General features: G+C 39.2%; 1 protein-coding gene across 1 annotated transcript; it reads right to left on the minus strand.

The window, feature by feature from the left end:
• Window positions 1-19,704: 19,704 nt before the first annotated feature.
• LOC143861215 (uncharacterized) lies at window positions 19,705-20,676 on the minus strand. Its single transcript, XM_077372151.1, has one exon. It carries the CDS (start codon window positions 20,674-20,676, stop codon window positions 19,705-19,707), a length of 972 nt encoding a protein of 323 aa, XP_077228266.1.
• Window positions 20,677-21,867: the final 1,191 nt, after the last annotated feature.

The raw sequence follows: 21,867 nt of genomic DNA on the forward strand, positions 1-21,867 counted from the left end.
TTGAGACTAAAATTTCCGCATTTATTAATCGATATGAATATTGAGAATAGTTGGTTGTGAGGAAGCCTTGCATGCTTGTGGGGGCGACCCTATGGGCGTGCGGCGCCTGTCACGTGTGCCGGACCCTGGATTTTGGGTTCGGGGCGTGACAACCTCTGTGTGCCCTTGAGGATGGAGAAAATTCCTCTGGGAATATCTCATAGTTCCCATGTTGTTTCAGCGTGGAGAGGCAGATTGTTCGGAGTTCCACGCAAAAGTAAAGATCCCACATTGGAAAAGTGAAAGAGATATAGATGGGCTTATAATTAAGGACTTGGACACCCTCCCATAACGGCTAGCTTTAAAGGGTGAGTTCTACCTAGGTCCCAACAGACTCAAAGTGAAGTCTTTTGTAGAATATAAGCTCCAGCAGGCTTAAAGTGAAGTCTATTGTAGAATATAAGCTGTAAAAGGCTTCTCTATCCTCCCTACCAGTGATGGTCGAATCTGGCACACATAACCAAAATGATGTAGACCAACCATTTCGTTGGACCAATCACCACGTTCATTGTGATTGGACAATCATAGCCATCAATCATAGAGCTTCTAGAATTAATCTCCAGGTCGTATGCCATTGGGTCAGCATCCATTAACTAATCTACACGTTCTTCATATCACTTGGACGTGATCTGTCATCGATAGGTGTAAGATAAAAGGAAAAACTGTTTCAGCCAACCCTTGAAATTTCTCACTCGCTTTGTTGCACCAACCTTCCTTGTCTGTGCCTAAAGCAATCCCTGTGTTGTGTGAAAGAGAAACACCATTACAAAAGGTTTAACGTTAAAGTTTACTCACATTTCTATTTCTTTTCTCTATACGCCCACATTTAGAGAGAGAGAGAGACTCTTCTAAATTCTAAACCATTAAATAATGTAAGAACATATATAAATTATAGACAACGACTGATTTCTACACCCAGCTTGCCAACACATGATAAGTGCATGGAAGCATTTTTCCTTGGCGGAGCAAAAAGAGAAATAGTAGGGGCATCAATGGACCATTGACACACAATCGGATCCGATTGTAAGAGAAAATTAGGATCCGATTAGCCAGTTGATCTCGGTGAAATAGACATGTCATTGAAGATGTGGACTACCTGCACCTAGACAGAAAGACCCTATGAAGCTTCACTGTTCTCTGGGCTTGGCTTTGGGCCTTTCCTGCGCAGCTTAGGAGGATGGACAAAGAAGGACTCCTTGCGGGAGGCCGAGCTATCAGTGAGATATCACTCTGGAAGAGCTAGAGTTTTAACTTTGTGTCAGGACCTACGGGCCAAAGGGCAGCCTCAGGTAGACAGTTTCTATGGGGCATAGGCCTCCCAAAAAGGTAAGGGAGGCGTGCAAAGGTTTCCTCGGGCCGGACGGTATGGATCGATGATACCCTAACAAATAGAGGCCACACTTATCTGATGATGACCCAAACCATTCATAAAAATAAGATCGACCCAACAAAATGCAGAATATTCCCCATTCAGCAACTACAAATCGGATGGGAGAGCTTTTGTTGTTGTGTTAAAAAAAAAAAAAAAACCGCGGCTTCCCGCCTCCACTCAATGGGTAATTGTCTCAACAGTAACACCCAGAATATAGCAAGGCAAATTAGAGAACCAAAATTCTCTAGGTATAACACTCTCTTTGTCCATATTCCAATACTGAATAATGGATGACCTCTTTGTTATGAAGTCAGTCGAAGTTTTTAAACCATCTATAAACTGAGGCCAACATATGACTATTTTATGCTAGTAATTCAACCAAATCAACGTAACTAACAATATTCCGTCATATTAGTCTATACAGCTCATGTCCCTCCATTCCAAGATATTCGCTCGTATAATTAAAAGTTGAATCCCCTGCTCCTCCTTTTCCATAACGCCCTGTTAGGTTTCCAATTTGCATGGATTTTGAGATCATCATGGACCGTTGCCAGAACCATTCCCTCTGATTCGGTTGAGGCTTGAATTCAAGGCAGATGAATCGCGCGTGGAAGGAGACAACATCCAAAACCCATCTCGATTAAGAAACCAGGAAAAAGACAATAGAGGATGTAGCCGAGATTTTACCAAAAAGGACATGGTACAATTGTCGGTTTTGTAAAATCACGATTATCCTCTTCTATACTCCTCCATGCATTTTACATATCCTGCTACTCTACATGCTTCCAAACACTCTCTTAGATAATCAAAATGAAACACTGATTGGTATTGCAAGGATGGATTGTCACATCTCTTAAGTAATAGTACATTTTTTTTTATTACTCTCTATAGATGGTTTATACATTATTATTTGGAGCCGTTTGGATACTAGGTTTTAGAAATCTCAGGATGGGGGAAAGATTTCTAAAACCTGGATTTCTGAGCATACAGCAGCTTCATCATGAACCCTCTTTTACACTGTTTTCAAACTAAAAGCTGGATTCTAAAATCCGCGAATCCAAACAGCCCCTTAAGTTATTAGACCGTAAGTGATAGCAGATGGCACATGTTTGATGAGATTGGTAAAGAGAGAAAAATAAAAACTATTAAAGTGTTTGAAGTAGACGTATAAAAGTGAAAGAAAAAACCATTAAATTTTAACGGAAACGGGAACAGTTTGCATAGGGAGCTTACCTATGCAAACTCCCGGAAAACTACTTACCGCCAGCAACCGGAAAAGTTTTCTGGCGAGTGGGTGGTACCGTTTTGTTTCTCTCCGACCGATGAGTCACCCCCCTAAAGTTTCAAGTTGATCACGGAAAGGTGGAGAAGGAGACCGGAGCTTTCAAAGTTGAGTCGCCCTTTCTATAAATTTACTGGTTCAAAAAATTTACAGAACTGCCACTCAACTTTGAAAGCTTCGGTCTCCCTCTCTTGATGTCAGATCAATTTGAAACTTTAGGGGGTCACTCGTCGGTTGGAGAGGAAGAAAACGGTATCACTCACTCGCACAAAACTTTTCTGGTCACAAGCGTAAGTGGCTGTCGAGCTTTTGTGTAACCAAACGAAGCATAAATGACTTTCCATAACGAATTCATACGGCATTCCTCCGTAAGCACACCATGGCAAAGGTCTTAGGGGCCACTATCTCAAACCTCTTGTCCATTGACGGAAGTGTCCTTCAAAGTGCTTAGCCATCTTGACATGGGCCCTTAAGAATCTATATAGGTTGACCACACCATAGGAACGTAGAACGAGCCACAGCTTCATGGCTCCAAAACGTCCACTAAATCCAATTTGCCAGTCTTTGTAGTCAATAACTTGTCTACATTCAGTTGCTTTGTTCTTCAAGAACTCAGCCTTAGTTGAAAGAGCCTTCACAAGCGAACTAGGGTCCTTCACCCCAAAGTCAACAACATTCCAAGTTTTTAAAGAACCACTTTTGTGCATTTAGACTAATCGAGTCAGCTTTCTCCACACCATCTATATAGTGCCTGAACTCCGAACAGATGCGCGCTGCCGGCGTACGCACAGAGACGTAGATCCACATCCCATACTCTATCGCAACGTGAAACAATGGGCCCAGCGGGTCAACGGAAGTTGACGCCGTTGTCCCCACCGTGGCAGTTAGAAAAAGTGAGGTAAGTCTGGCCTTCACGTCGTTTACAATTGCTTTACAGAAGGATTCCGGTGAGAAAGTGAAACCATCCCCTCATCCAAACTAGGGGTGGACATGGTTCCGGTTCAACCCGAAGAACCGAACCGAACTGGCCTATCTAGTTTGGTTCGGTTCCAAATTTAAATGGTTCAGTTCCGGTTCAGATGTTTGGGAACCGATTGCACTTGGTTCGGTTCTGGGTTTGGGTTCCTAGAACCGAGAGTGATGAAACCCCTAACAGATAAAATCACCCCCCTCCCCATAATGGTTCCGTGAGAATGGTTTACTTATGCTCGATGAAGATATATCAAACCCTTAAGCACCTTGCATAGAAATAGAAACATGCTTCCTCAAATAAATGGGAAAAAATTTATTTCCATAGTATGATAAATGAGCCCATGCATTCCATTCATTCATCCAATAAATGGGGAAAATTTTATAAAATAAAGGTTGGGTAAACCTAGAACCGAACCGATCAAGTTCGGTTCTGGTTAGGTTCCAACAATAAGTGGTTCGGTTCTGGTTCCAAATTTTGGGAACCGGTTGCATATGGTTCGATCCTAGGTCTACCCCAGAACCGAACCGAACCATGTCCACCCCTAGTCCGAACTGCACAGAAGTTGTCCGGGTGGATTCTGGTAATATGGGAGGCTTTCTGGAGCACGCAATGCGTCTGGTGCTGAGCATCTTGCCGAGGAAGCCGGCGGTGCTCCTGCGAGAGGGGAAGTAATCAAAGTAGTTGAGGCTCATCTAGTGGGTAATGCTGGGAATTATGTCGGTTTGAACATATTGGAGGATGGTTTCAAGGGGTTTGGGGCTGTAAGGGCCGATTTCCCTTGGGAGTTTGTGTAAGTAACCGGGTTCTACCTGGCTTTGAACTGGGTATTTTTGGATGTCACGGTAGTACTCGGCAAAGAAATCGATAATCATGTGCCCTAGTTCTCTGAATTCTTCTGGGTTTAGGGGGTTGAGTAAGACTGTTATTGTCAAGAAAGTCAGTTTGGAGGTCTCCCATTGGAACTGACGTTGGTGGTTTTCTGAGATTGGAACTCGAAAGGTAGCATGGGGAAGGTACTCCAAATAAAATAAAAACAAATAAAAAAGCTATGCTCTTCTAGATCGGTCTCAAAATAAAAGCAACAAGACAATAAAAATAAAAGTGAACAGAAACCCTTAAATCTCAAAATAATGCAGTGTTTTCATCAGTGAAAGGTACACTGATGTATTGACATGTGTGTGCATATTTAAAAATATACTTGAATTTTTCAAAGAAGAATACACAGAAGCCCATTTATGGAATAAAAGAAACAAGAAGGAAGAGGAAGAAAAAAATGAAAAATGGAATAAAAGGAGCAATATCAACAATTTGTGCCCCCACTTGCTTTTACCATCAAACCACGTTATAATCCCAGGAGAAACTTTATGCAGTGCTAAATGCCAAGGAAATGACCTTTATCGGATGCTCGTAGACCCTTGATGATCCTTAATGCCTCATTTAGGATTCCACTAAGAGAAATTAAACTGCAATTAGAAGACCATGAACATAAGTGAAGTTAATCAAATTCATGTGCTTGGATTCAATAATGTCTCAAAGAAAAGCCTGGTTTCTTTTATATCTTAAACAACAGGGACTCAACTTCTTAACATCCAATAACTAAAATGTAAAAAAATTTAAAATCCATCCAGATTGAACATAAGTCATAGATAAAATCAATAGCTGGAAGTCAATAGTTCATGGGGGAGAAAATAGTCAAAATACACACACACAGAAAATGTCAAAGTCTGATGCTAGGTTGCTGTTCTCTCCTGAAAAAGTGCGCTGTTGAATGGCTTTATGTTAAATTGCCAAGGGGCGACAAACAAAATAATAGAATTAAAGAAGACATAAAAAGAAAACAATAGCAGAAAAGACATTCATATACATAAAAAAATCCCCAAGAATGAACCTTAATTAATTACCCAACAAATTAAGCCTTTTGAGTAATTAGTTGTTTTCACACAAAGCTCCCTCCGAACCCGACGTTTTCACCTTCAACCCCATCTCCAAAAATTCATGGATCCATCCTCCCAATAATCTGCAGAAAATCAAATGGGAAAAGACAAAACCTACCCACTTTCCGTTTAAATTTTCAATCATAAAAATAAAATACAAAGTCAATTAACCCAATTTCCTGATGATATAGAAAAACAGAATTACGTTCTTGTCCTATTACCATGGGACATATGGGCCAGGTACAATGGAATTAGGATTATCACCTGAATTCCACCAAGGGGCTGTTTGGGGTGATTGCTCATAGCAATCGGAAATGGATGGTATAAACTGGATATGAGAAAATGTTGAAAAGAGATTAAAATTTGGCCAAGAGAAACTTCAAGGCCATTTGAAGAGTACTGTGATTAAACTCTGTGATGAGAAAATGTTGCTGGGTGTGTGGAGTTTATGCCTTTCTTGAAGCAGATAATAGCCAGGAAGAAGCAGGAAAAAAAGAAGAAGAAATGAATAAATATAAATGAAAAGAGTCTTGTTCGTTTAGAATGGAAGAGGTTATTTCATTTGTAACTGATTTTGAGGGATTTTAAGAGATGAGGGGGAAGATGCAAAGAAAAGGGTTGAGAGAGAGAGGGTCGTTGAGCCGGAGATTGGGCAAGTGAGAAACTTAAAAGCCATTTTGAGATGCTATGAGCTCATTTTAGGCCAAAAATCTAATTTTCACAAGTCCAAAATTTTTGCCTTGAATATTCCTGAGGAGAGGGCTCTGGAAATTGCTGTGATTCTGGGATGTCAGCTGGACGCGTTGCCTTCCTCATATTTGGGCCTTCCGTTAGGGGTTGGTAGACCGAATAAAGATCTGTGGGTTCCTATAGTTGAGAGGATCGAGAGAAGATTAGGTACATGGAAAATGAATCTTGTTTCTCGTGGTGGTAGGCTTGTGCTGGTTAAGGCGGTATTGTCCAATATACCTATATACTTCATGTCTTTATTTAAATGCCCTATTAGTATCTCCCTTAGGATTGAACAGATCCAGAGGAGATTCTTGTGGGGTGGTAATGAGGATAAGAGAGGAATTGCTTTGGTCAAATGGGAGGAGGTTTGTGTCCCCATCAAGTTGGGTGGTTTGGGTATCAGGAGAATTAGAGATTTTAATCATGCGCTCTTGGGTAAATGGTTATGGAGATTTGGGTGGGTCAAGGTCATTAGAAGTAAGTATGGATGTGATGTGGGGAGATGGGAATCCTTGGACTTGTTTGCAAAAAAAGGGTTGTCGGTTTGGAGAGACATTCTAAAAATGTCTTCTCTTTTCAAGTTAAAAGGTTAGATTTATAGTGTATAGGGGTGATAGAATATCATTCTGGCAGGATGTGTGGTGTGGGGATGTGTCCTTTACGTGTCGATTTCTGAGATTATTCAATATGGCTTCAAATAGGGAGGCCTTTGTTAGCGATTGCTTTGAGTGGAATGAGGGTGTTCTTGTGTGGAACCCTGGGTTTAGAAGATCATTTTTTGAGTGGGAGGTGGAATTGGTCTCTAACCTGCGGGCCCTTCTTGAGGGTTGTTACATTAAAAGGAATGGGGAGGATAAAAGGCTTTGGATTGAGGAACCTTCTGGGACTTTCTCGGTTAAATCTTTCTATAAAAGTATTATGCCCATTTCTAACCCTTCATGTTCGGCAAAGGTATGGAAATTTCATTGCCCACCTAGAGTTTGTATCTTTGGTTGGGCGGTTTGTCGTGATAGAATACAAACTATTAATTTTCTGAGAAACTGTGGTATGTGGCTTATTGATCATTGCCCACTATGTCTGCAAGATGGGGAATCTGTGGATCACTTGTTTATGCATTGTTCGTTCTCTAGGATCATATGGCAATTCATCTTCATGAGATTTGGGATTTGTTGGGTTTTTCCAAAATCTATTTCGTCGCTATTGCACCAATGGGGAGGGGTTCCTTGGAAGGAAAAAGGAAAAACCTTGTGGAATTTTTGTTTACTAGCTACGTGGTGGTCTATATGGAAGGAGAGGAACTCTAGAGTCTTTGAGGGGAAAGCCATGAATCCTCATTGGATTTACTTGAAGATCATCACCTTGGTTATATCTTGGGTGAGATTCCTCATATCCTTCCGGTTTGTATCGGCTTTTGATCTTTGGGAAGGTTGGCGGAAGGTGTGCTTTAGTGTTGAGCGCAGAGATCTTATTTTGCAAAGGTGGAAGCCCCCTGCTCAAAACATGTATAAGGTTAATTTCGATGGTGCGAGTTCCGGCAATCCGGGTCCGGGAGGAGTAGGAGGGGTTTGTCACAATGATAAGGGGGGTGTTATGTGGGCATACTACGGTTCTATTGGTGTGTTTGATTCCTCAGATGCGGAAGTGAGGTCGTAACCGCTGCTAAAGATGTTGCATACACTAGCGGTACCATTAGCAGCGGTGACAACCGCTACTAAATATCTAACAATGAACTGGGTTTTGCAGCATACAGCAACGGTCATGACCGCCGCAAAAAGTTACAGTTTTTGTTTTTTTAATTTAATTTTCAGCAGATCCCAAAACACGGGAATAGCAAATTTGTTTGATACATAACCTGTTTTACAATTAGAACCTGTTATATACATATCACATTTATAAAAACCAAAAACTATACTATTTCAATCGATCAATGTTCACATCAACATTAAAAAAAAAAAGTGTTTACATCACTGGACTTTTCGCCTTCATTCATTCTTGTTGATTACTGTAAAGTCAAATTAGGATACATAGAATCGACACCCAACCAAGACAACACTATCAAATTTCATTTCCACATGTGATATAGTATGATGCACTGTATTTAGCCTGAAATTCCTTTTCCCCCATCCTTGGGCAAAGAGTTATTCACAAACAGCATCCCTGCAAGAAACAAACACATTTGCCTATGAATACATTTGAACAACTAGTGGGACACCCGTGCGATGCATGGGGCGACCAATAAAAGAATGCTTTATAACTTCTTCTTTTTTTTAAAGAAAGAAGTACATTCGTAAGGAGAGGAATTCTAGACTGAGGGCAAAGAGTTATTCACAAACAGCATTGTTTCATATAGAATTCCAGCCAACTTCACATCCTACCCCTGTTTGTGATAATGCCAAGCTCAATGACCTTCTCCAATCGTTTGATTCCGTCTTTGGTATTCCTCAAGGGTTGCCTCCTTCCAGAGCCCAAGACCACTTCATTCACCTACAACCGAGCTCCCAACCAGTGAATGTGAAGCCGTACCGCTACTCCCATTTTCAGAAATCTGAGATTGAAAGATTAGTTACTGAAATGTTGCAAGAGGGCATTATAAGGCCCAGCACCAGCCCCTTCTCTTCCCCGGTGGTCCTTGTAAAGAAAAAAGATGGCACATGGCGGCAATTCCCTGTTTACTATTAATTTCAATGTGGAACTAATATGAACAAATCCCAAAGCACATCATAATTGGTTGCTTCCTGAACATTTTTAGAATAAAAATGGAAGGGATAACATGACTCCTCTAACTTTATATCAAAATACTTCAGGGGTTCCAGAACTCGAAATATAGCATTAAACTGGATATGATGATGCTGATTAAAGTTATCCCCCACCAACATGTTTTGTCCTCCTAGAGCTATTACAAACTAGATGACAAAACAAATATGCATGTAGGGAGCTGCTATCCCACCCTGAAGGAGTGAATGGATCATCACCCACCTTTGGCAAAATCTCTATTTCACCCTGTAAATAATTATGCATGTGAGATTTTGCAATTGATATTTCATTAATAAACTATAATTAATCTAAAGGAGCTCTGGTTCCCAGTATGTATCTGTTTATAGGAAAGATCTTCTTCTTCTTCTTCTTCTTCTTTGAATGGTAATGTTTTTCTTCTTCTCAAAAAACGTAATTATATCATGTACTTTTCCATTCTATGTCTCAATGTTATCAAAAAGGGCCATTTACAATTGCCTTTCCTCTTCATCTCACATTTCTATTCCAAACCCTGAAGGGAGCTCACCATTTAGGTTCCATTTTTATTTTGTTATTTTTCCCAAACTGGCCGCTATATTTTGTGTTGTCTCGAATTTCACTCAATTTCAGCCAAAAATTAATCTTTGGAAGTTTTGCTTATATCCCTCATTTGCAAGGCATATCCCCATCAGTCATCAAAATAGTAAATGGCAAAAGTTCATGAAAAATATTTCCAAAAACTCCCCAAGTGCTACATCAAACTTCTTTTGATTAATTAAAACACTCTTTATGCAATTCTTAAATCATGTTCTTTTTCCTAAATTTTTCATAGTCTTTAGGTTTATCACATTAAAAGCAATTTGAAGTTTTCATGAGAATATAAAAACAAAAGTTTTGGGCGAAGAACTTCGTGCTTTTGGATTTACTCAAAGGGCATATTGTCAAAAGGAAGTTTAATACATAATGTATGTTATGGAGAGATCAAGCGAAGTAGAAACTTAGAAAGGACTAAAGTTCAATAGGAAAATCCATACTTTAACCCTGCACACTCACAGTCATATCTAACTCAGGGAGTTACTGAAGATGAGTCATAAGAGCTCACCACTGGAGGGTGAGTTAGCAACTCCCATATGTACAGACAGAAAAAAAAAAAAAAAACAGAAACATATCACTTGCCTCATTAAGCCCAAGAATATGTGACTTGAGAGTCTCTTCGTCAATCATTTCCAAGATCTCTGAAGGATTTTCAGATAGCATAGATTCAGCCGCATCAGTAAGGTCGAGATAAACTTCATCAATTGATGCCCTCTCACACCACCCTTTGCTTGCAAGCACAGAGACTACCTGCAAGTTTAAAGTCCATCACAAAAGTCGATCAAAATAAACACATAACATGCCTCATAATCAGGGGAAAAGGTGATTCCAAATCATTGAGGCATGTCATTTGCACCCAACAAACCTTTGAACCTGCATGACAATATAAACTTAAGTCAGCTTTGCCACGGGCCACCGGAACCTTAATCAATTGGATATTTGGGCAAACTTTTTTGGCCTCATCTCCTCGAATTGAGCTGAAAAATAGATATTAGCTCATACGATATTCATAAAATTGATACCAAAGAAACAATACATGGATTACAATGAGAATATTCTACTAACCGCTTCACACCATACTTGTGAGCTTCATAACTAACAGCAATCAGGCCACCACCTTTCCAGGAATTATACTGTACAACAGCAGATGGTAAACCTCTTAAATCTGGCTGTTTCCTTTGCTCCACTACAAGAACAGAACACAAGAAAAGTAGGTTAGACCAAATGTGGCAGATAATTCTTGACCATCACCCGCAATGTGGAGAAATTTAAAATGAAATTCCAAAATGTTCTTGAATAACTTCCATCTGTAAAGAGCACCCCTAAGATTTACTAATAATGATACCTACATTTAATTTCGAATATAAATTCATGAAACATATGTGAGACTTAAGATCAAACTACAACCTCTCCATCTAAACATGATAAAAAAGACGTATAATTACTTTTATTTTTCTTTTAAGCGGAATATTGAATTACCTTGTTTTCTTATCAAGGGACAACATTTTTTTTTTTTTTTTTTTAAAAAGATGTTACGTGTCTAATTGGACATAACACAAATAAAAAAAATAGAAAAAGCGGGGGAAAAGGCTGATTCAAGGCAACTGGACCTCCTAATGGTTCAATTGGAGAGGAACCACGACTCTGTTGAACAAAGTTTCTTTCTTGGTTGCAAACTTCTCTACATTTCCATTGTTTATTTTTATCTTTTTTTGAAAGGTAAAAGTTTATTACTCCAAAAAGAAAAGATTTTACAATCACATAGGGGACAAACTGTCCCACACAAAGACCCCAAAAAGCCCATCAGAAATCTTTAATCGCATATGGTAGAACCAGCAGTTTACAACTAACGCACTTAATACATTTCCATTGTAATACAACTATTTAAATAGATGAATAGAGGTAGTTACACATTATCAATCAATTTGCCCACTTAAAAGACTCATCATCAACAATTAACACCCACTACCCTAAAACACACAAGCTATAACCACATAATAACTACATTACAACTACCCCCATAAAAAAGATGGCACATGGCGGTTTTGCGTCGACTATAGGGCTCTCAATGCCATCACAGTAAAGGACCGTTTCCCTATTCCCACAGTGGATGAACTTTTGGATGAGCTAAATGGTGCCCAGTTCTTCTCAAAATTGGACCTACGCTCCGGCTACCATCAAATTCGAATTAGACCCGAGGATATACACAAAACAGCTTTTCGTACCCACGATGGACAGGTTTGCCAATAGATAAAGTCCTTGAATACTTCACCTGCTGGGTTACTGCAGCCCCTCCCCATTCCAGAGCAGGTGTGGGAGGATATTGCTATGGATTTTATCACAGGGCTTCCAAATTCCTTTGGCAAAACTGCCATTATGGTAGTCATCGATAGGTTAACCAAATATGCTCACTTCTCCGCCTTGCCTAGCAACTTCACGAGCCATAAGGTTGCTGAAATTTTTGCTTCTGAAATTATCAAACTCCATGGGATTCCCCGTACTATCGTGAGTGATAGAGACCCACTCTTTGTTAGTAATTTTTGGAAAGAGTTGTTCATGCTTCAGGGCACCACACTTGCAATGAGCAGTGCATATCACCCCCAAACGGACGGTCAATCTGAAGTGCTCAACCGGTGTCTAGAAATGTACTTGCGAAGCTTTCTGCTCGATGAACCCAAACAGTGGGTCAAGTATTTGCATTGGGCTAAGTATTGGTCAAATACTCCCTTCCACACTGCAGCGGGTATGACTCCCTTCCAAGCCTTGTATGGAAGGCCACCTCCTACTCTTTCCAGGTACATTCCTGGCTCTTCTCTTAATGAGGCTGTTGATCAAGACATATACACCAGGGATGACATTTTACAAAAGCTTAAAGCCAATCTCACTCAGGCACAAACACGAATGAAAAATCAAGCGGATAAAAATCGCGTTGATAAGCAATTTGAACCAGGCGCTTGGGTCTTTGTTAAGCTTCAGCCTTATCGCCAGCAATCAGTGGCTTTACGAACCCATCAAAAGCTGGGACGACAATTTTTTGGCCCCTTCAAGGTGTTGGAAAGGATTGGTAACGTTGCCTATAAGCTTGAATTACCTCCAGCAGCTCGCATTCACTCTGTATTCCATGTTTCAACTCTCAAAAAGTGTGTGGGGAACCCTGCCAACCAGACAATTCCATTACCCCTCATGACTTCTGACGGTGCTACGATTACACAACCAGTTGCTATTCTGAACTACCGCCACTTGAAACGGCAAGAGCACTAGGTAGCTCAAGCCTTAGTGCAATGGGAAGGATTGCCATTAGAAGAGGCCTCGTGGGAGTACGTCAATACTCTACGTCACTTTTGTTGCTAGTTCTATCTAACCAGGTGGGATCTCACCTCAGAGACACTTGGATATGGAGAGAAAATATTTATGGAATAGGTTTTAAATCTTAACGATGTTCTTCATGCACTAGATAATTGAAGGAAACTAATGTCTGGTTCTCTCTCGTCTTAAAAAAAGTTTTCAGCATTTGCTTGAGGCAGACAAATTTTTTCTTACAAAGAATGAGTCCAAGGTAGGAAAAATTTACTATCTTAAGAGTTTTCTTAAAATAATGGTAGATATGATAATTTAGGTCATGTGAACTTCTCTAAAGAAAAAATATACTTATTGATATTTCCTAAAGAATGAATTAATTACTTTAGAAAACAAACATAATATATCTATTTATAATATAAGTATCCAAAGAAAGCCATCCAAGAAATACAGTTATAGAAGTTGAAAACCAATTAAAAAAGAAAACAATTCATAGTTCTAACAGATGAGGCAAATTTACCTCAAATAAGTTTGGAAAATCTGTGAAAGTCACCTGACACTTCGCAACAAAATGATAAAGGATAAATAGAACCACTTTATTCAATAAATCAAATCACTCTTACAAATACAAAGAAGTAAACTTACAGCATATAAGGCTGCACCAGTAACATCTCACTCACCTGCAATGATTTTTAAAGAAAGATCAATAGTTTTGAATTTGATGGAAGAAATCATGGCCTAACTCTAAAATTTGAATTGCCAATCCTAGAAGAAAGCTTCTACATAAAATCTGAATTGTATCTCTTTCTTCTACATAAAATCTGAATTGTATCTATGAGGAGAGGACATATCCTTGGAAAAACATTGAACTACTATGGATATGCAATACAAAAAAATGTTGATGGAGATGTGCCAAGAGATTACATACCCAGTTATAATATTTGTTCATGTCAGGCATTGCATCAAATAGTTGGCGGGCTTGATCCTTTGACATCACATAAACAGAAATGAGGGAAATGAGGATGAAGGGATTATGGATTCCATTCCTCAGTTCACAACAAATAAATGCATATAATGACCTTGCTTCTCATCGCTGCCTACAATAAGGGCTGTAATCAAAACAGAACCTCTCCTTGAGGAAAAAATATCCAAAGAGAGAAAAAATAAAAAAAGAACAATAAAGAAGTGAGGGGGGAAATGGAGATAAAAGAAGAACAGATAATCTGAGAAGAAGAAGAGGGAAAACAACCAACCTTTCCATCACCCACAATCTCCTCTCCTCCATCTCAACATCACCTCCTTCAACAATCCACCATCAGCCCCCTCTCCAATACATCCCAATAACCATCATCTCTATACCTTATAAAGTTCCCATTTGGAATAGACAACACAGAGACATTAAATAGCTTAAATTTGTACGAATTGTACATCAAAATACCTTACATAAAAATAACATAATGTGGCAAAATACACTACATGTGTAGATTGACTGTAATGATGCACTACTTCAAACTTAGAAATGAAATATAAAGGTTCATACATCAACCATAGAAATGGAATAAGACAAAGGGACTGAAGTGCTTCGTGTTTGGTTAAGTACATCAAAACCCCATACAAAAAGTTACCAAAATCCATGCATGTACTAAAGAACAGAAATAGAAAAGACACAAGAAACTGGCTTAAGTGCTTCTTGTTCGTTTGACCTGCAAATAAAAAATTAGAATAAGTGACAGATTCAACAAAGTCGAAATAAATTTATTAATAAATAAAAGTATCATATACTTACAAAGGAAGAAACCATGGCACATGTCCTCCTGCGGCGTCTCTAATAGTTTTATGTCGTCCTGATGGTCTTATTAGAGGTTCAATAACCACCATTGCAACCATGATACTAACCAGAGAGAATCCATCTCCCATTGGTTTACCATCAACTAGAGTCATCGGATCATCACTCACAAGAAGTCCCTTGGCCACTTCAAGCCCCGGTTCTTTCATGCTCATCAAAATAACCTTAGCAACATTAAAGAAATGAAGCCAAGTATATTTATACTCCAAAATTATAATAGTAAAGAAAATACATGATTAATTGGATGAAAACGTAAAAACCATTTATACCTCAGGGCGGGAGCGATCTATGTTGATACTAGAGGGGGACGAAGCATCCATTCGTGTAGGTGTGCCCTCAGCGGGAGCCTTAAATATTTTAAGGTAGATCCATCATTCAAAAGCATCATATCGCATATTTATAACTAACTCCTAACGAAAAAATTCAAATTTTACCTGGCTTCGCATGTAAGTCGATATGAAATCATCAATCTTTTGGGTAATAGCCTCCTTAAACTGGCTATTCTCCTCCCTAAGTTGTTCAATTACATCTCTTTGTTGTTCGATCTATGTACAGTAATTCATGCAACTTGAGGATGACCCAAATGTGTCAGTCAAGTTTGCACCATATCCCATCATCCGTACTCAGCCACACCTTTCTGATCCCACACACTGGGCAAAGCCATCGTCCCTAGCAACAATGCCGGTAGTGGTAGCCTCTGGATGCTGTGTCTCATACTCTTTAAATTTGTTCTGAAAGTAAAATAAAGATAACTTATAAGTAAACTACCCAGTTAAACCAAGAAATATATAAATAAAAACATTTTATACCCTAACATACCATCAGTTCCTCTGAGGCTGGATCAACAGGCTTCCCATTCTTCTTGGTATGAGTACGCTTAAACATTTCGATGCGGCTAAGATTCCCACCCGCCTCAGTATGTAACATTGCGAAACTCTTACTTCCCGCAGTATGCATACTTTTTTGTTGGGACCTATTAGCCTTATTGGTTTTACTCAGCTCCTGAAATTTAGAATTAATTTAATATAAATTATAAATCTTTGAATGAAATCACAGAAAAACCAAAACAATAATATCACATCTTACCTGACCTAGCGGGGAACGCCAATGGATGCAAAGTTTCCTCCACTGCGATTGTTCTACTCTCGGCTCTGTGCATGCCATATTTTCATCGAAGTACTATTTTTTTATCTTACACTTCCAATTTTTCCATTTTAGACCGATATTACCAATCACCCAACTCTTATGTATCTCATGAAAATCGTAAGTTTGCTAAAAGGTCATGTAAAATGTTAATAATATGATGGAATTAAAATGAATGCAATAAGAAAATCTAACATAAATTTCATTTTCATCGTACCTGAATAATATCCCACACATCTTCTTTGTTTTCATTCGGCATTTGTCTCCAATCAAGATAGTCAATGGGCAACTTAGGACCAATTCTCGCAACAGAGCCTAGAAAATTCGTGAATTTTTTCCATGTTTTACCTATAGGCTGGCTCAGCTCATTGAACTTCACTCTCTTCTTCGGGCCTTGTTTTCCCCACGTATCTTTGCAATAAGTCGGACCCCGAGTCCTCCTCGACGAGGAGGGAACATCTTGTGTCTCTGAGGGCTGGGAGTGTGGCAGCTCATCCATGTGCTGAGCCAGGTCATCTTGGTAGTGATCCTGAGTATCATCAGATGAATCTTGATCCTGTAACTGTGACGATGGCCTCAAGAGATTTTGTCGTGTCATCTCTAATTACCTGCACAAGATTATCAATTGAGATTAGTATTTAAATTAAAAAACATACAACTAGTGTAAAAAAAGATAACAATTTCACAATTTAAAAGTGGGTCAAATAACAATGAGAGAACAAAATTATAGAAATAACAACAATGAATAATAATTTAAAATTTTGATGGTATGAATAATAATTTAACAAGTCCTAGCTTAATGCATCAAAGAAACAAACTAACCTACTAGTAAGGCTAATGCATCAAATGAAAAAAAAAAATGCTACAATAATAAGCATGAAAGGGCCAATTGTAGATATTCTAGTGGATGCTCCTTCATGAAACTAACAGCCAATTGAAAATAATAATTTACAATTTTGCCAAATAAATAAAATTGATTTAAGAGTGTAGTGACCATACTCTAGATCATCCATGTCAACATTAGCATCGTCAGTATCATCTTCGTCATTACCATCTGATTCACTATCACATTCTTCGTCATCATCTTGAATTTTCTTGGTCAAGGTTTTCAACGGTTCATCAAATATTGTCCCAACTATATTTGTCCGTTCCCATCTACCAATGTCTTCCAAATTTTGGATTTCCACTGCCTCGGTCTGGACATATGCTTCCTCATTTTCCCCACGCACGTCATACAAGTCCCTAGGTTTCGTCTTCACAACCACGTGCCAATCTTTTTTGCTGGGGTGATCTTGCACGTAGAATACCTGCTCAGCTTGAGATGCAAATACAAAAGGCTCATCTTTATAAATTTGTCGTGCCATATTTACAATCGTATAACCGAACTCATCTATTTTCATTCCCCTGTCCGGTGTTAGAACATCAAACCAATCACACTTGAAAAGTAATGCCTTCAGTCTTCCGTAATAGTTAAGTTCCAAGATATCTGTCAAAATACCGTAATAACTAACATCTCCTGCCATTGGATTCCGATCCCAGAGCTTGAAAAACTTCTTGTACTTGCAGTGACAACAACCCCGCTATTTTGTGTTTTTTCTTAACCGTTCGCGACTTTTTGTGTGAAAGCGGAAACCTTTACTAATAAACCCTTTGTATTTCGTAACGACGGTCGATGGACCTCCGGCTAACCATCTAAGCTTTTCTGATAGCTGCTCACTTCTTGAACGATGCAACTCTTGAACCTATTTAGAATTTGATCGTTCAATTACAAAGATCAACATTTTTGCTAAATAAACTTGAAGATTTGCGTATGGTTCATAACAAACTTACATGTGTGCGGAACCAAGTTGGAAATTTTTTGTTGTGAATGTTTTCTATAACCCTTGGTCTAGCACGAGGATGCTGCGTTCGAATATGTTTAAGGTGTTCTCTGCATAGAAATTAATGTTTGTTAGAGAAAAGAGCTTTAACGTATTTGCTCAATAAATGGTTAGACAATTTAATTGACTTACTCAATAAATGGTTCAACTACAGGGCAGTTGAAGAGAACATATCGATGTGCTTGATCAACAATGAGTTGATCTAAGGCACATGTCTTAGCATTGCCTATAGGGCGTCCTGCTACAGAAAAAATAGCAAATCCTTCTTCTATTTCACTCGGAATATCCTCATCATTTCTAACTGGTCGATTCAACTTTGATTCAACACCTTCAAAATATCTCGAGCAAAATGTCATACATTCTTCTGCCAGGTACCCCTCTGCAATAGATCCCTCGGGACGACTTCTATTGCGCACATATGACTTAAATGTGAGCAGCTACCTAAACGAAAACAAGTTTTCATTACTTTCACTAATACGAATAAATTTTCAAGTATGAAAAATAATTTCATGAACTATGCATACCTCTCTATGGGGTACATCCATCGGTACTGTACCGGTCCAGCCAACATTGCCTCGTCTGCTAAATGTATAGGTAGGTGCACCATGATATCAAAAAGGCAGGAGGGAAGATCTTTACCATATGACAAAGTGTTAGTGCAATCCGATCTTGGAGTTGGAGGAGGTCACTTACATTAAGGACTTTTGAACATAACTCTCGAAAAAAGTTACATAGTTCAATCAATACCGAGCTGACATTCTTAGGCAATGATGAGCGTACAGCTAACGGAAGCAGTTGCTGCATCAAAACATGACAGTCATGGCTCTTTAATCGGAAAGCTTGCGCTCTCGAACATTCACACGTCGCGAGATATTAGACGAATAGCCATCTGGAACTTTGATGTCCTTCTGGATGTTGCAAAGAACCTCTTTCTCCTTTAGAGACATTGTGAAACATGCTGGGGGCAAGTATGTTTTGTTCCTTTCATTATTCATCGGGTGAAGTGTTCTTCTTAGTTTCATTTCTTGCAAATCTAGCCGCGCTTTTACAGTGTCCTTTGTTTTTCCTTCAATATTCAGTAATGTCCCAATTACACTGTCACATACATTCTTCTCAATATGCATCACATCTAGGTTGTGGCGCAGTAGGAGTGTTTCCCAGTACGGCAGACTGAAAAATATACTTTTCTTCTTCCAATTGTGTTCCTTGGGATGCTTCTCTTTTTTCTTAGATGCAGAATTAGAACTTCCTTGGTCCAATGTATTCTCCTCAGTTCCACTTTTTTTCCGACGGGTGCTTTTCTTCTTCGGATCGGCATCTTTCTTTTTGCCAAATGTTGTGTTAATACTTTGCAATTGATGCAATACTTGTGTCCCTGACAGGGGAATCGGAGCTGACCTCTTTTCTACAGTGCCATCAAAAGCAAACTTTTCAAAACTAAATTTGTGGTTCTCCTCTAAGAAACGTCGGTGACCCATGTAACAAAATTTTCTTCCATGCTTCAAACGAAGAGAACATGTGTCCTTACTGCAAGAAGGACATGCAAGTTTTCCTTTGGTGCTCCATCCCGACAAGTTAGCATATGCAGGAAAGTCACTAATCATCCACAAAAGTGCTGCATGCATTTGAAAATTCTCTTTCTTCGATGCATCATAGGTCTGCAAACCTGTCTCCCATAGTTCCTTCAACTCTTCAACCAAGGGTTGTAAGTAGACATCAATATCATTTCCTGGACTAGATGGACCGGGAATTAGCAAAGACATCATTATATATGGTTGCTTCATGCACATCCACCGTGCCAAGTTATATGGAATGAGCACAGCGGGCCATGTGCTGTGAGCAATACTCATCGTCCTAAATGGATTAAATCCGTCGCTTGCTAACCCAAGTCTAAAGTTTGCCATGCCGTAGAGTCTGCAGGATGCCTTAATATATCATCTTTGGTACGGTTGTGATTATGCCAAGTCATGAAAGAAGTCGTTTTAGTTGACATATATAGCCTTTGCAATCTCGGCTTCAAAGGGAAATGACGGAGAATCTTTGCAGGAACTTTTGAGTCTCTTGAGGATGAATGAGTTCCATGATCTTCCAAATGCCCTTCAGTTGTTTTCCACTTTGAAGCCCCACATATGCGGCACGTCTCCTCGTTGGAGGCTTCCTTCCAGAATAGCATACAGTCATTAGGGCATGCATCGATTTTATCATAATGGAGGCCCAAATCTCTAACAATCTTCTTCGTTTCATAAAAGGAGTCCGGCAATACAGCACCCTCAGGAAGTGCCTCTTTCAACAATTCAAGCAACATGGTGAATGATTTGTTGCTCCACCCATTGAGACACTTTATGTGAAACAACCGAACCACCAAAGACAATTTTGTGAACTTGCTTCCTGGGTATAATTCGTGTTCGACATCTTGTAATAATTTGAAAAACTTCTCCGCATCAGCATCGGGTTTGTCCGTACTTGCATCTGTTGGGTCATCCTCCTCACCTGCCGACCCATTGTCATCATCATGGCTCGTCCTTGGGTATATATCATGTAACACTTCATGCATTTCATCTTGTATAATCGGATCATCAGGCACTCGATGAGCATTAGGATTCATAGCACGAGACGGCCCTTCCTGATGATAAATCCATCTAGTGTAGCCCATGAGCTTCCCATTCCATAGCAAATGCTCCATGGCCTCTTCTTTATCAGCCCTTCTAACGTTGCCACATTTCGTACACGGGCAGAATATCTTTCCTTCATGAGCTCCATGAGCAAATGCAGAGTTAAGGAACTGAATTACTCCTTCCTCGGACACCGGATCATTCTTATTATATCCAAAGTGCAGAAATAGAGTAAACATCTTAGCTACATTTGGAAAAGATAAATGCCTAACTAATCAAACCTTGGAGTCATTAACAAAAACCAAGTCATACCTTGGAAGTTGAATCCAACTTTTATCCATGACTATTGTGATTCTCTTCGCAACAAAATGGTAATGATTGATCAATCCTATGATCTCAAACCATGAACATCAATGTCATTACATGCAACTAAGGATAAAAACACATGAGTAAAGAATAAACACCTCAATAATATGATCCAGAGCCCACTACCCAAATATCCATTACAACTCAAGTTGCGACTAGAATACAATGAAGAATAAGAGCCACAGCTAACCTGTAAATTAAGTAGAATAAATAAATAAACTGCAAATCAAGGAGGAATACTGGAATAATAAGATAGACACAAACTCACATAACTCTTTTGTAATCATAAGAAACATCCATGGTCCAAGACAAATGCAAGGATTTTTTGCACTATCTGGTGGTTCTGATATGAACCCTCATGCTGCACTATAGGCAAACATACTCCAAAAATTTTATACAATGATACAATGCAAATTTCAAAGAGAATACACACCATAGGCAAGCATACATACATCAAGTTCAAAGTTTAGGTAAGACAGAAAAACAAAAGAGATGCAACAAATGCAAGAACTTGAAAGAACCCCAAGTGTAGAAATAGTAGAAAAAAGAAAGAAAGAAAAGAAACACTACCTTATTATTATTTTCATGGGGAAGAGCTTGTTACACCACCCAACAGCCCCTTTATCCTTTTATTTATTCCCTGTTTCAGCCCTAACATCTTCAATTAGCCACCCAAACAGCCCCTTGTTCATCCACATCCTAGTTGTTCATCTAATAGCATCTGATCCAACCCTTCCCTCCCATATTATCTACTGTTTGATTGTACAAACCAGCCACCACTTAGACATTGAGAATAGCTAACATCCAACCCTATTTGCAGCTCTCTCAACAGCCACAAAACTCCCTTAGTTTAGTTGCAACCCGTAGCCACATTATTTCGGCCATAGATTCCCAATCCTTATTTTCCTGTATCAGCCCACAACCCTTTTGCTTAAAAAAAAAGAAATATATATTTGCTTTAATTTTTGCTTCCGCTACTCTATCCGCGTATTTGAAATCCAAGCTTTTGCTATACGCCCCAGCGTTAACAGCTTGCCCAACAAACACACATCTCTAGATGCCCC

This window comes from Tasmannia lanceolata, unplaced genomic scaffold, assembly GCF_043159265.1.
Source record: "Tasmannia lanceolata isolate RefF3 unplaced genomic scaffold, GAP_Taslan_0.1 ptg000037l, whole genome shotgun sequence".
In the NCBI taxonomy this organism is placed as follows: Eukaryota; Viridiplantae; Streptophyta; class Magnoliopsida; order Canellales; family Winteraceae; genus Tasmannia; species Tasmannia lanceolata.